This window comes from Camelus bactrianus, chromosome 14 (genome assembly GCF_048773025.1).
Source record: "Camelus bactrianus isolate YW-2024 breed Bactrian camel chromosome 14, ASM4877302v1, whole genome shotgun sequence".
NCBI classification, from domain to species: domain Eukaryota; kingdom Metazoa; phylum Chordata; class Mammalia; order Artiodactyla; family Camelidae; genus Camelus; species Camelus bactrianus.
Window position 1 is genome coordinate 12,289,665 of NC_133552.1, and position 14,821 is coordinate 12,304,485.

Here is a 14,821-nt window from a genome sequence, read left to right on the forward strand (position 1 = left end):
TCCCAAGGTCACAAGCTAGTAAGTGGTAGGTACAAAACGTAGAATTAATCTCTAACTCCAGAACCCGAGATTTCGGTGGCAATGTTGTATTGTTTCTGTTAAGTGTGCGGCCCGTGAACCAGTGTCCTGAAAATCACCTGAGGTGCTTGTTGAAAGATTTCTAGACCCCATACGTATACATAGTGAGCCAAAATATCTGAGATTTGGGCATGAGTATGGGTGGTGATTCTCAGTTATATTATAGTTTGTGAAGTGCTGGTCTCTAGACTGGTTTTTTCTTAAGACTTGATCTAAAAAACAAAACCGGGTCATTTCAAATCCATATGAAAATATAATTCTACAATTCAAAGGCTACTAAGTTTCCTCATAATTTTTTTTTTAAATTTTAGAAGTACCAAGTCTTTACTTCTAATTGTGATATGTTAATTGTGAGGTAAAATAACAAAAAACTTTTGTGTCGCTTTCTGTGCTGATTAGTACAAGATAACTTACAGATAAATTATAGATTTTGAAATGTGTCAGCCAGTGCTTTATGTCTTTTATATGTATTATTTTACTGTGAACTGGCATTTATTTAGACACTAAAATTTAGTAGAAAAATATAAATAGGGGGTAAATCGTCCTTTATTTTAGGTTGAACTCCCGCCACCTGATCTTGGACCAAGTTCTGCGTTAAATCAGACGCTCATGCTGTTGCGTGAAGTGTTAGCATCTCACGACTCTTCGGTCGTACCGCTGGATGCCCGTCAGGCTGACTTTGTGCAGGTACACTGTACAGTCATTTGTAATGATTCTTACTGCTCCTGTATTGTACATTCTATTGAAATTCTGACCTTTTATAACCCATATATTTTGACAGTCTCTCATTGCTTTTTATTTCAAATATTAAACCAGTTATCTTTAAAAAGTGTTCAGAGGATGCTTATTTTTAAACTATTACAGTTATTATGCCATTTAATCTTTTTCTTATGTGCTTCTGTAAGTTGGCCCCCTTCCTATTAATTTGGCATTCAATCTGAAGTGCCCTTAACACAGACCTGTTTCACTCTTGGGAAATAAAGAAAACATTTAATTTTATTTTTCATTTCTAGGTTTTATCATGTGTCCTGGACCCTCTCCTCCAGATGTGTACCGTGTCAGCCAGCAGTTTAGGCACAGCTGACATGGCCACGTTCATGGTCAATTCACTGTATATGATGAAGACCACTTTAGCGCTGTTTGAATTCACCGACAGACGTCTGGAAATGCTACAGTTTCAGGTTAGTTTTGCCATAAAGCGCCTGCTCACTGCGATGAAATCTTTTTCCTATCCGTGATCTCAGTTGCTGACTTTAAGCTAATTTCAGTGACCTAATTTCTGTGAATTCCTTGTGATAGTCTGATAGAACCCGCAACCCCCGCCACATCTCAAGCATGTTCAGTATTTCCGTTGTTTTGGAGGGGCCAAAATATGTAACGGGTAAGATATTTTATTCAAGCCTTAATATGGGATGGTAGAAGGAAGTTTTTCTGACAAATGTGAACCATTATTCTGTATGCAGATTTCAGTTTCTGAACTGTGAATAATGTGCTGCATTTTTCAAGCTGTGTAGCTAGTGCAGAAGGTGCTGCAGAGGACAGATATATTTTTATCTATGTGTAAACCAGTGTTAGGCAAAACATTACAATTCGTTGTACCGAGAGCTCCAGTCCTATAAGCCAAATGGGATCACTTAAGAGTCACAACAAAGCCATTTATAAAATTTACCAGATACTTGGCTTCTGATTTTGAAATAGTGACTTTTGGTAGATCTAACGTTAAAAAAAACCAAAAAGTTATCTCCTTTGTCATCAGCAGTATATAGACAGTTTGGCAGTGACTATAGTAAAGATTGGTCACGTTTTGAGTTTTTGAAAGGAATGAGTTTTGAGACCTCTAAATTTATGATATTTTCTAATTTCTAGTTCTTTGAAAAGAAATATAATGAAGTATGATTAGTTTTCCTTTCTTGCTTTTTTTAAATTTATGTGTAATTAATACTTTGTTTAAATTCATTGGTTTTTTTACTGTATTTATCACTAATTCAACTCCAAACTCTGCCATTTGTCTAAATTTGTTCTCAAGATGTGCAGATATATCAGGTGTTCAATAATCTATTTTATCACCAATTATCTTTGTTTCTTAAATATTCCAAAGTCATTATTTGCATTCCAAGAGGACAAGCCCCACCACGTAATTGCTCATTAAGCCTGCACTTGCGTCATGCCTGCTGAGAGGCTGGTGGCCAGTGCTGGTTGCGTGGACCAGCCCACAGGCAGTGTGCGAGAGGACTGTGCCAGGATGTGGATGCTGGAAGGCGTCGGCCCCCGCAGTAACAGTTTACCATGTTGACTAAAAGATTCTTGATTTTCAGACCTTTTCTGCCAATAGTTTATTAATTTTCTTCCACTTCTACTTAGCTTCTTCCAGTATTTAAAATAAGAAATTAAGCCTAAAAAAAAAAAAGAAAAGAAATTCAGCCTAATCTGATTCTCTTTTGTTTGTGATTCTTATCTTATTCTGTTCATATGGAAGCTTATGAGTATTTTCCTTTGAGTTCATGTATTTCCTCACGGTGTTTTTTGGTATATCTCTTTTTCTATTATTTCCATCTTGGACTTTACAGAGTCCTGTCAGTGTGAAGATTCAACCCTTTCTTTAGTTTAATGAAGTTTCCTGTTATCTTTAATTAATTATCACTTCTCCATCTGTTACTTTTTATGTTCTGAAGCTCCTGTCCTTGGCTTTATCTCCTGAATCTGTCTTTTAGTTTCTTTTTAAATCTCTTCACTTTAGTGTATTTCTTTGATATTTACTCTGTATTCCTATTCTTCCATTTTTCTTTCAGGTACTAATTTGGTTCTTTGCAGTAACTCTTTCCTTAAATATTTATATTTGCAATCTTGTTTTTCTTTGATTTCCACTAAGTCTATTAAGTAAGGGTTCTAATCGTACTTTCTTGGCCATGCACTTAAAAAAAAATTAAAGTACTCTGTGTCTTTCAATAGTGTTGCCTCAGGAAAAAATACTTGCTCCCATCGTTCAGGTGGGTTTCCTCTTGGTGCCTACTTACCTGTTTTAAATCAGTTGTAAGTTTTGAGGGGAGGGGCTCAGCTACTGGAGTTACTTGGACACTGGCAAGTATTCAGGTGGTAACAGATAGTATCTGTCCTGTGCTGCTGGCCGACAAACTGGTAGAGCCCAGGGAACTATCTGGTGAGGGGAGAAGGAAGGCCTCAAGACTTCCAGGCCTGTGCTGGGAAGAGGAAGGGGCAGCAGACTTCTCCCCGCTAGGAAGGGCTTCATCCCGCCAGGGGGGTCTCCTTCCCCGGCTTCTGCCCCCGGAGCATTAGGTGGCCTCCCCAAAGGCAGCACAAAGCCGGTGAGCACGTGCAGCTCACCCCTGCCAGCCAGGCCGTCTCAGGCGGTTCCCCAGCCCGAAGCCTTTGACCAGCTCTGCTGGGTCCTCAGCAGTCCCCTGATTGTCACAGGCCTGCCGTGTCCTCACGAGGCCTCACTGCCTTGGCCCCCGTGGGATTTCTGCCAGGTGTCTCCGGAGGGCGTGCTGGCTTGGCTGGGGGCCTGCAGCAGTGCGCAGGTGAGGAACCTCAGGTCCTTGTCTTCCCAGAACCCTTCCCGAGTAGTGTGGTTTACGCTGTTGTTGTTGATGAGTAGTTCTTATTTGTTTGCTTGTGATTTGCTTAATACCAGCTTTTAAAAGAGCGGAGAAGCAACTCAAATTTTTTGACTAGTCCTAGAACCCTCTTTGGTTATCATTTTAAGTAAGACTTTCCCTCCCTTTTGTAAGAGGACTTCCTCTTTGGAGGAAGGAGGAGCCTTTATGTAGAAGCAGCCGGCTCTCCACAGTCTTACTCTTCTTTTAAAACACTTCTTTCAATTTTGTTTTATTTTAGATTGAAGCACATTTGGACACGCTTATAAATGAGCAAGCCTCTTACGTTTTAACTAGAGCAGGCCTGAGTTACATCTATAACACTGTGCAGCAGCACAAACCTGAACAGGTAAGCACAGGATGTTCCTGATTGGATGCGTCAGTTCAGAGTGTGGGTTCTAGAGCAGACTCTGGTGTGAATCTTGGCTCTGCCGCTTAATAGCAGTTTTTCACTGGGAAAGTGACTTGTCTCTCTGTGTGTGTTTCCTCATCTGTAGATTGGAGGTAATAACGTGTATCATAGATTGTTCTGAAGATTAAGTGAGATATTACACGTATAGTTCTTGACTACCTAAGATATAGTAAAGCTTCCCAAAGTATTAACTATCCTTTTTACTACAAATAGTTCAGGTTAAAAGTAATGAACTTATACAAAAATTAGTATTATAAAATATTTGAAGGATGTTCATATTGGTAAAATTTTCAGAGTCCTTTATCACTGTCAGTTAATTGAATGTCTAGATTACTGTGTAAATATCAGTCATCCCCTTTTTAATTTAGCAAATCATGTTCTATTACTTTGGAAAAGTAAATACTTCTGGGGCTAGCATAGGATCTTAAGTTGTAGGACTCCTTTAGAATTAGAAAGTGGAGTACTGTGACCCCTAGAAAACCATGTAGGTATCTTTCTTTAAAAAGCAGAAAAACTATTTTAAATGACATTAGTATGAAGAATATTTTATAGCCCAGGAACTCTTAAGCGAAGCTCTCAAAAATCACAAATTTTGAATTTTTTCTTTTGTTAAAGTAGTAAGCAAATTTCTACCAGTAGGAACCAATTCTGCAGCCTTTTATACTGTCTAAAATTGTCAAAGTGAAACTTCTAAAGCCCCCATGTTGCACTGCCGTTTCTGGGCTTCACCGCCCCTTTTCTTCTCCTTAGGAGTTAATCTGAAGTATCCTGCTATTTCCATTGTTAATAAGCGTACATGCTTCTCACTCCCTCCAGCAAGTATTACTGAGTGCCTTTGTGCTAGTGATAAAAAAACGAACAGATAAGAGTCCCTGTTCTAACTGAGGTTGAAGATGTGACATTTGAGTTCTTTGGAAATAAGCTAAATTTTTTAATTTGGGCCATGGACTGTATTACCAAAGGAATTGTATTTCATAAGTGCACTGAAATGTATAGCACCTGTTTTCTTGGTTTTTTTTTTTTCTCTTTCTGTCTTTTTAGGGCTCCTTAGCTAATTTGCCCAACCTGGATTCTGTGGCACTGAAGGCTGCAATGGTAAGTACATAATAAAGCATTTCAATATAGGTTTCCTTATGGAACATTATTCTTATTTTCTCCCATGTGTTAACTTTACCTCTTGATATGCTGTGTTCACATTGGGTCCAGGCATAGTGATTGCACACGTATTCCTTTAACTAAGGGGGTCTGACCAAGACATACGTTTGTAGTAATATTCCACCATACCCTAAGGGTTTCATCGTTCCTGTTTAGGTTTTCTTCAGTTTCAGAGTTTTCCTCCTAACCTGATGAAGAACCGGGAATGACAGACATGAAGCAGTTAGGCTATATGTCATTATAGACTTCCAGCTGTCAGTCATCCTTGGCTTGTAGTTCTTGACTTCTTCCTGAGATGATAACTGAAATTGGATTCCAGTCTTAAAATAATATGCTACTCTTGAGTGTCATCCTCACCGAATCTCCACGTTATTACCTTCTTTTCTAGTAACGAGCTTGCTTGCCCATCCCTTTCTGCATGAGCGCCACTCTGTAGCGTGTCTCCACATCTGAAGTATATACTGTGCATGTGTGTATATGGCTGTCAATTGGGTGACATTTAGCCCTCATCAGAATGATCCCCTTTGGAAGCTTTATAACTATACCACTGCTTGTAGTAATAACAGCAACGATGAGTAATGACACCAACCATTAACGTATGTTGAGTATGACAAGCATTTTTTGTGTATTAACTCTTTAATCCCCCGACAGCCCCAGTCAACCCAGCACTTGTGCTCTTACCTACCGTACATACTGCCTGTCCTAAGTGTTTCAGTTCTCACTACCACAGTGGTTTGACTTTAAAAAGTAATTCTCTTGGGTGAATTTTTTGATGCCAAGGCTTTCCTAGCTATCATCTGACAGAGCTAAATTTAACTGAAAATAAAGGAATAGGCCCATAAGATACCTGACAAATGCCAAGAATGCAGAGCTGACAGAATTGATATTAGACAAGGTAGATTTTAAAAACACTAAATATCGTAACTAAACATATGATAAAAGTATGTATAGACAGTATGTCATTACTTCTGTATGTCAAACATGACAGTAAAACTGTGGAAATGCAAAGATTTAATTTTAAAATTTCAAAAATGAAAATGAGTAAATTTTCAATTTGTTGAAAAAAAGTTAAGTTTCTTAGAAAGTTAAATATACACTCAGCATACTACCCAGTAATTCCACTTCATGGTATTTACCCCCCACCCCCAAAAAATCAGGACATCATTCTGCACAAGGATCTATAACCTTAGTTAGTACTCAGTAAATGTGTGTTTCCTCCCTGTTTTTCCTTCCCCAATGACACATATCCAGTTCACAGTATAAACCCACAAAATGTATTTAAACCCCATTGCAGATTTACGTAAGCCTGGTCTTTAAAAAACAATTGAGTTGAATACCTTAAGTCTCTCTAAAGGAACAAAATCTTGATTGAGTTTTATGTGTGATCCATTGTTTTATATATAGCTGTCTGGTACACCACCTTGGAAGCTTCCAAGGCACATCGGTTCACCATGTCCCAGAAGGAACTCTTCTAACTCTCCTCCGCCACCTGCAACCCCAGGTCCTTTTCCAAGTGTTTTTAACTCAGAAAGTGTAAGGGCACCTATCCACTTATTATTGCAACAGTTATTAACCAAGGGTCTTCTGTCATGTAGGCACCATGCGAAGAACTGGAGTGAAAGTAGACATGATCTAGTAAGGGATGCAGTTATCACACGACTAAATAAATGGATAAAGAATTCAGTAATGAACTGTGGTAATACTGTGAATTAAATTACGTAGATCCAAAATCTGGGAGCCAGCCCTTTCATCCTATCACTAACCAAATCTTGATGATTTTGCTCTCCAGCGCTCTCAGATATCTGCTCTTCTCTCCACCCGCTTCCCTTGTCATCTAAGATGCTGCAAAGTGCTACCTCTGCGGTGACCTTACATCTGCTACTGCAACCTTCCCTTCCATTCTTGCTGCAGCCAGATTTAGCTTCTTAAAATTTAAATCAGATTATTTCTCTCCTTCAATGGTTTCCTAATGCTTTTGCAATAAGAATTAAACTCTTAGAAGAGCACACAAGTCCTACATGAACTGATCTCTAGTAGCCACTCTCATTCTCACCTAGGCCTTCATCCATGTCCCCAACACACACACACTTAACCTAATGCCTGTTCATCTTTGAGATCTCACTGCATTGTCCTTCCTCAGAAATGCTTTGGCAAACACCCAGATTAGGCTTGGACTCCTGACTTACGCTTTTATAGTACCTTGTTTTTCCTTCATAGCGTTTAACAGTTTGTTATTATGTATTTATTTACATTATTGTACCTCTCTCCCTGGACCATAAGCTCTCTGAAACTAGAGACGGTCCTCTTTTGCTCGCCATTATATTCATGTTACCTTACATGGTACCTTACCAGTAACAGGCACTTGATAAATATTAGTTGAATGAATAGATGAGTGAATAATTAACAAATATATTGGATTTAAGAAAGTAAGGTAGACTTGAGATCTCATGACTTTACTTTCAGTATTATGACTCAGAAGTTTTGATGAGGGACGTTGAGATGAATGGCTTGGATTCGGAATCTTAAAAGCCGGTATTGCTGATACTGACTATATTAAAGAGTTGACAGTGAGTTTTAGATAGAAGGTGTGAGAACTAACTCATTTTGATCACAAAGAACTCGTTATTTGGAATGTGGGAGTTTTCCTCCGATTTGCTCCTTAAAAGAGCTGATTACCTGGACTGTCTGTTAACAGTTGTATGCACTTTGCGTTTTGCATCTCTGTTTCATTTAGGTTCAGTTTGATCGCTATCTGTCAGCCCCAGACAACCTGTTAATGCCACAGCTGAACTTTCTCCTAAGTGCCACAGTGAAGTAAGTATTTTTTGGTCCCAATTAGTTGGTAAAGAGTCACGTTTTTAATACCAAGCACATTTCTTAGAAAAAAATTATTTTCAAGAATAGGAGATTTGCCACTGAAGATCTGTAGTTCTTAACCTTATTCTCTGTGTCAGCACCCCTAAGAGATCTGACCTTATCCTGTTCATACTTACCCTTTACATGTATGTAGCTCCAAAACGTCTATTTTTAGTGAATGATTTTTTAAAATAATATGAATTGTATAATTGGAGCATAGTTATAATACCAAATTAACACATGTTAAAATGGCATTGAATATGTCATGAAAGATCAATAATATATTCATTGTGCAACGTAGGTGACCTACTGTATAGACTATTTTGGACCTAAGCAGTTTCTGTAGATATATTATAAAATTGTTCAGTATCACATATTTATCAGGAATGTGTTCGAGACAAAGAACTGCACATTAAAATATTAGAATATTACAAATTAGAAGAAAGTAAGAGATTATACTATGTGATTTGTTAAGAAAAATACTGACAAAATTGTTCACAAGTAGGAAATTAGAAATCTGTACATTTTTTCCACTAGTATGTCGAGTGCTTTCTATGTATCAGGCACTAGGGAATAAGATTTAAAGACATTTTGACTGTCTTCATGGAATTATAATGACATGTCAATTACACACATAAACAAATATTTATATTAAAAAGCATGATAAAGAACTATCAAACCTGGAAAAAATGCTTCAGCTGTCTGAAGGGATGTATTGGCACAGAGGTGGTCCACTTATTTTCTGTTCTGGAGAGCAGTACATAGAGCAAGGAGGCGGCTTTTGGCTCAGGATGAGAAAGAATTTTATATCAATTAGAATCGACTGGAAATGGGATGGGCCATTTTTGGAGTTAGGAAATTCCCATATTAAGTGTGGCCAGCATAAATCATTTTAATTTTTCTTTGGCTTTTATATTTTATTGTCTTAAAGGATAATCATACTATCAATATAACCAGAAATATAAAGATCTGAGAGATTAGAGAACAAATTTTATTATGCTGTGATGCAAATTGTGTGTTTTCCAAATTATTTAATTTTTTAACTAAATACCTGGAGTTCTTTTATATTTAACCACATGTTTCAGTAATTAATATTTAAATGTTAAGTTGTTCGGAGCATCACGAAATGTAAAACATACCATTATTCTTTTCATAATACACTCAGCCCTCCATATCTGCAGGTTCCATGTCCATGTATTCAGCCAACTGCATATTAAAAATATTTGCCAAAAAAAATTCTGGGAAGTTCTAAAAAGCAGAATGTAAATTTGCTGCACATGGGCAACTGTTTGCATAGCATTTATATTGTATCAGGTATTATAAGTAATCTAGAGATGATTTAAAGTATATGGGAGGGTGTGTGGAGCTTATATGCAAATACTATGCCATTTTATATAAGGGATTTGAGCATCTTTGGATTTTGATATCTGAGGGGATCCTGGAACCTACCCCCCTTGGATACTAGGGTCTGACTGTATAATGATTGAGGGGAAATTTTAATGTATTTAAAGGATGATATATGGTCCAGATGCCATAAAGGAAAAAATGGACAGAGTATATAACACTTTAAAGTTTTTACAGAAAAAGCCAATATAAACAAAGTTAAAATATAACAATAATGTGAAAAATATTTGCAAATTATGTAACAGACCAATTATCCTTAGTATATTATCCTTAATAGAGAATGAGATCCCACAAATCAGTACCATATATGCACTATTTGGACAGCTGACAGAAGAAATGTAAATGGCAAGTAAATCTTTGAGAAGATGATAATTATCAAAACATGCAAATTAAAACAGCAGTGAGAATTTCTGCCTATCAGATGACTGAAAAAAAAATTTGTTGTCATGTTCTAATCGAATGGTCTGAGAAAATGGGCATTTTTATATACTCTGCTGGTGAGAGTATAAATTAGTACATTCCTTTTAGAGGGCAGTTTGGAGACATTTATTTGTAAGTACATGTCCTTGGGCTCAGGGATAACCTCTTAATAGATTTTTTTTTCCTTTCTTAATCTTAGTAACAATTTAAAAATAAAGTTAACTGAATTATATGGATCTGTCTGAATTCATAATCTCTGAGGACTTATCAGATTTTCTAAAGCTTAAATAACATTTCAAATCAAATGTTTGTGTTCTGTTACTGAAAACATATTTTAACTTTTCACTTACTTTTATTCCATTGTTTAACAGTGATAATTTAATTTTGTTATTTTATTAATAAAGTCAAATGAATATAGTTTTTGGTACATTACTTAAGAAAATAAACTTTTAATTTAGTGTTTTGGTTTTATAGTATGTACCTGTCATCCTGTTATAAATTCATACTGATTATAATGACATTTAAAAATTGAGATATGCATATGGTTTATGTAAACAATGAAAGTACAGCTAAGAATTAGAAATTGTTCAGTACCTATTTACCTCTTTTTTAATTCAGCCAACTTCTAAAATTTTTTTTGCAAAGTATTCTAAAATTAAATGTAACCTATGAATATATTTTCAGAGTTTTTTTTAGAAGAAAAGAAATTATGGTATCAATTTGGCTACTTACTTTAAAAATCAAGTTGCTATGAAAATATAAAGCATTTTACGCATTTAAGATTCAACATTAAAGCAGATTTTCTAACTCTACTTTTTCTCCCTTTTCTTGATTGGTGACAGGTTGTTATTCTCAGAAATAATTTGTGTTGTTATTTCTGCTACTGTATAGGCATAGTATATATTTGCTTTTATTTATAAAGCATTTGACATAATAGATAACTTTCATTTAGTTTAACTTTGAACCTTTTCAAAATGGTAATTCATTTTTAAGCAAAAATAATCTCGTATCTTTATGTTCTCAGTTTCTTTCTATTCATATTGTATTTAAAATGTCGATTATTTCTTTGAAATAGAGCTTTGAAATGTAAAACTTTCTTTTATTCATACCTCATTTTGTTTTGTTTGCCTGAACTGTTTGTCTCTGTGGTTGCAGTACCTTTGGGACACCTATCATTCTTGTCTCCCTTTTTCTTCCTGATAGTTTGACTGCCTTTCAAAGGAGATTTTGATTAAGCACCTCAGCCTTGGAATAAATTATTGAATAAGTTTAAGTAGCAGGAAGTAAGGTTATATAGAAAATGAAGAAAGGAATAGAAAATGAAAATAGTTTTAAATAATACTTCCTTCCTTCCTTTTGATGAATTAGAAGGACGTTCTTTTTTCAATGCCAAACTCCAATTTTCACCTTTAAATGATATAAAAATAGAGGTTGGACTACAGAAACCACAATTATGCATATTTATAAAGAACTCTCAATGTCTTTTTATTGAATCAGAATTATTTCTGTGAGTAAGAAATAAAGGGACTATAGATGCTTCCTAAAGTGAGCATGTAGGAAAGTGGATATGCTTTGAGAATTCTTTTATTCAGGAATCTTCCTCCATTATATATACTAGAAATAGAGCAGATATCTTTAAAGAGAACTACTTAATTTTCCTCACTTTTATTTAACTGCCTTCTTTTAAGCTACCTGTCTTTAACTCTCAGGAATACATGTATAAACAAAAATAAAGCCAATTTGGGAGTGGTGGCAGGGTGAGACTACCAGAGAAATAACAATTACTGGAAACCTGTGAGCTGAAAAATATCTGGAGCTCACACAGTGCTTTAGAGACCTTGATCAATCCAAGCCTTAAAAGTGTGCTTATTCTGTCCTACAGTAAAGGCTACTTTAGACTCACACTAATAAAGCTTAAAAACAAACTTCTGAAAGATCACATGGATCTGTACTAAATTACCTGCCTTCCAGAACAAAGCTTAGCACTTGTAAGTATCACAACAAATACAATCAACAGTGTAGTACAGCATTTATAATGCTGAGCATGCAAAGAAATAACAAATAGGTGAAGGAAAATAGGAACCACAACTAGAAAAAAAATCTGTCAATAGAAACAGACTTAAACAAACGACAGAGTTTACAGAATTAGCAAATATGGTCTTTAAAACAGCTATTTAAAATGTGTTTAAGGACTTAAAGGAAAACATTATATTGAGAGAAAAAATTAGGAATTTTTCAAAATGAGAAGTCTAGACCTGAGAAATACAGTGTCTGAAATGCAAAACTCACTGGATGGACTTAACTGCCAGTGGGACATTCTAGAGGGAGAGAGATCAGTCAACTTGAAGAGAGGACAACAGAAACTGTCCAAACTGAAGCACATGTAGGAAAAAATTAAAAGCTGGAGAAAAGGTGACAAGAGTCTAGATGAATTGTCGGGTACTGTTAAGCATTCTAATGTAGGTATAACTGGAGTGTCACAGCGAGATTGAGGCATAAAAAATTTGGAGATGTAAAATATTTGTTTTTCAAATGTGTGTGGAAAACATGAACCCAGAGACCCCAAAAGCTAAATAAACCACTACAAGAAAAACCGTACCAAGGTACACCATAATCAAATTATTGAGAGCCAATGATATAGAGAAAAAATCTTAAGGAGCCAGAGGAAAAAAAGACATATTATTTGTGAGGAACAATGATAAGTATACTACTGACTTCCTGTTAGAAACAGTTCAAGCCAGAAGACAATAGAATAGCATCTTTAAAAGGCTGACCGATAAAACAGTTTCGACTTTGTGTATTCATCTAAAGTATCTTTCAAACTGAAAGTGAAATAAATACATTTTGAGATAAGGTAAACAAAAGTAGAGAGGATTTATTACTTCTATACTGCACTGCAGGAAATGATAAAGGAAATTCTTCAGGCTGAAGGAAAATGATACCAGAATAGAACTATCTGCAGAGAGAAATGACAAGCACAGGAAATGCTAAATATAAAAGATAGTTTTGACGGTTTAAAACAAAAATACGAACAGTGAATTGTGACATTCTTAACAAAGAGAAAGTTTATGACTATGAAGACACAAAACATGGAGTGGGAGTGAATTATAGTGTTGTGATGTTATAAGGTTACCCATGAAATATATAATTTTGTTTGAAGGTAGATTGTAAACCTTACAGCAGGCACTAAAACAAATAAAAAGTATCTAACATGCCAATAGAGAAGATAAAATAGAATGTTAAAAAAAATCGAAGGCAGAAAAGGAGAAAAAAAGAACAGATGAGACACATACAAAATGACTTACAGGGTGCTAGAGTTAAATTCAGCCTTACAAGTACCTATATTACATGTGAAAGGACTACACACTCCAGTTAAAAGGCAGAGCTTGTTGGATTGGGTGAAAAAGCGTGTCCAACTGTCTGCTGTCTATAAGAAATCCATTTTAAATATAAGGACACAGATAGTTTTAAAAGATGGTAAAAGATACACCATGCAAATAAAAATCATAGCAAAGTGGAAGTAGCTATATTCTGATATTAACATCAGAAAAAGTAGACAAATGGACAGATAATAATACCAGATAAAAGAGGGACATTTCACAATAATAATAGAATCAATTCACAAAGAAGATATAGTAGTAAATATGGGCCTCTAATACCAGAGCTTCAAAAAACATGAAATATAAGCTCATAGAATTGAGAAATAGGTAAATTCACATTTATTTTGATATTTCAACCCTTGTCTCTCAGTAATTGATAGAAAAAGCCGGCAGGAAACTAGTTTGGTGTAAAAGAACTGAACTGCCACCAATCAGCTCAACCCAACAGAAAGAAAGTACCACACACAACTACAGAAAACAGCGTTCTTTTTAAATGCGTATGAAACATTTACCAGGCTATGTACGAATGAAAAAAAAAATAAGAAAGCCACTAGTGAATGTCCCCATCTGTGAACATGGTATGCTTGTTTATTTAGAGCTGCTTTTAGAATTTTCAATAAAGATTTATAGTTTCTTAATACAATTTTCCATGTATATTATTGGGCTCATTTCTAGGAAACAATTCTTGTAGCTATTGTGATAATTTATTTTCCATTACATGTTCTACTTAGATGTTGCTGGTATATAGGGAAAGTACTAAATTTTATATGTTAATTTTGAATCTAGCCAGGTAACTAAACTCTTAGTCCTATATGTCAGTGGTTTACCTTGATTTTTTTTGGTTTTTGGTACAGATATCTAAAATTAATGAATTTCATTAATTCTTTTTATCATTTATGACTCAACTCATTCTGTTGGCTAGGCCCTCCAAAGTGAATAGTAGATGTGATAGCATGCATATCTTATTGTTAACTTTAATGACAGTGTTTCTGATGTTTTATCATTGAGTGTGACATTTGCTGTAGATTTCCAATGTTCCAACATGGTCACGTGGTATTCTTCTTTAGCTAGGTATGTAATGTAGTAATCTGTAAATTCAGCATAACTCCACTCAAAATTGCGATGGGACCATTTTATTAAATACGTATGTAGAAAAAAATATATGAGAGGAGACTCTGGTCACTTTTGACCATCTCTGCAGTTACCACTCTGGTCCAGCGTAGTATCGTCTGTGCCTGGGTTTTCACATTAGCCTTGAAACTGTTGTTTTCGCCTTTGCCCTCTCCACCACCCCAGTACTACCCTCTACAATCTAATCTTAGCATTTCAGCTGGAGTGATCCTTGAATGAATTGCTTCACTTAATCCTCTCAATAAATCTATAAATTAGAATCTCCATTTTACAGAAGAGGACATTTTTTGGAAAGGGTAAATAATTGAAACAAGGTCAGATAATTTAGCAAGAAGCAGAGCCAAGGTTAGAATCCAATATTTCTGATTCTG

At 35.5% G+C, this 14,821-nt stretch overlaps 1 protein-coding gene across 1 annotated transcript in view; it reads left to right on the forward strand.

Annotated features, from left to right (window-relative positions):
- COG6 (component of oligomeric golgi complex 6) overlaps positions 1–14,821 on the forward strand; it is a 62,155-nt gene that overhangs the window by 41,946 nt on the left and 5,388 nt on the right. The window contains exons 14-18 of the mRNA XM_074378095.1: positions 634–765; positions 1,092–1,259; positions 3,934–4,041; positions 5,146–5,199; positions 7,994–8,073. Of these exons, the coding sequence (XP_074234196.1) occupies positions 634–765; positions 1,092–1,259; positions 3,934–4,041; positions 5,146–5,199; positions 7,994–8,073 (542 nt within the window). The remainder of the gene's footprint in view (positions 1–633; positions 766–1,091; positions 1,260–3,933; positions 4,042–5,145; positions 5,200–7,993; positions 8,074–14,821) is intronic.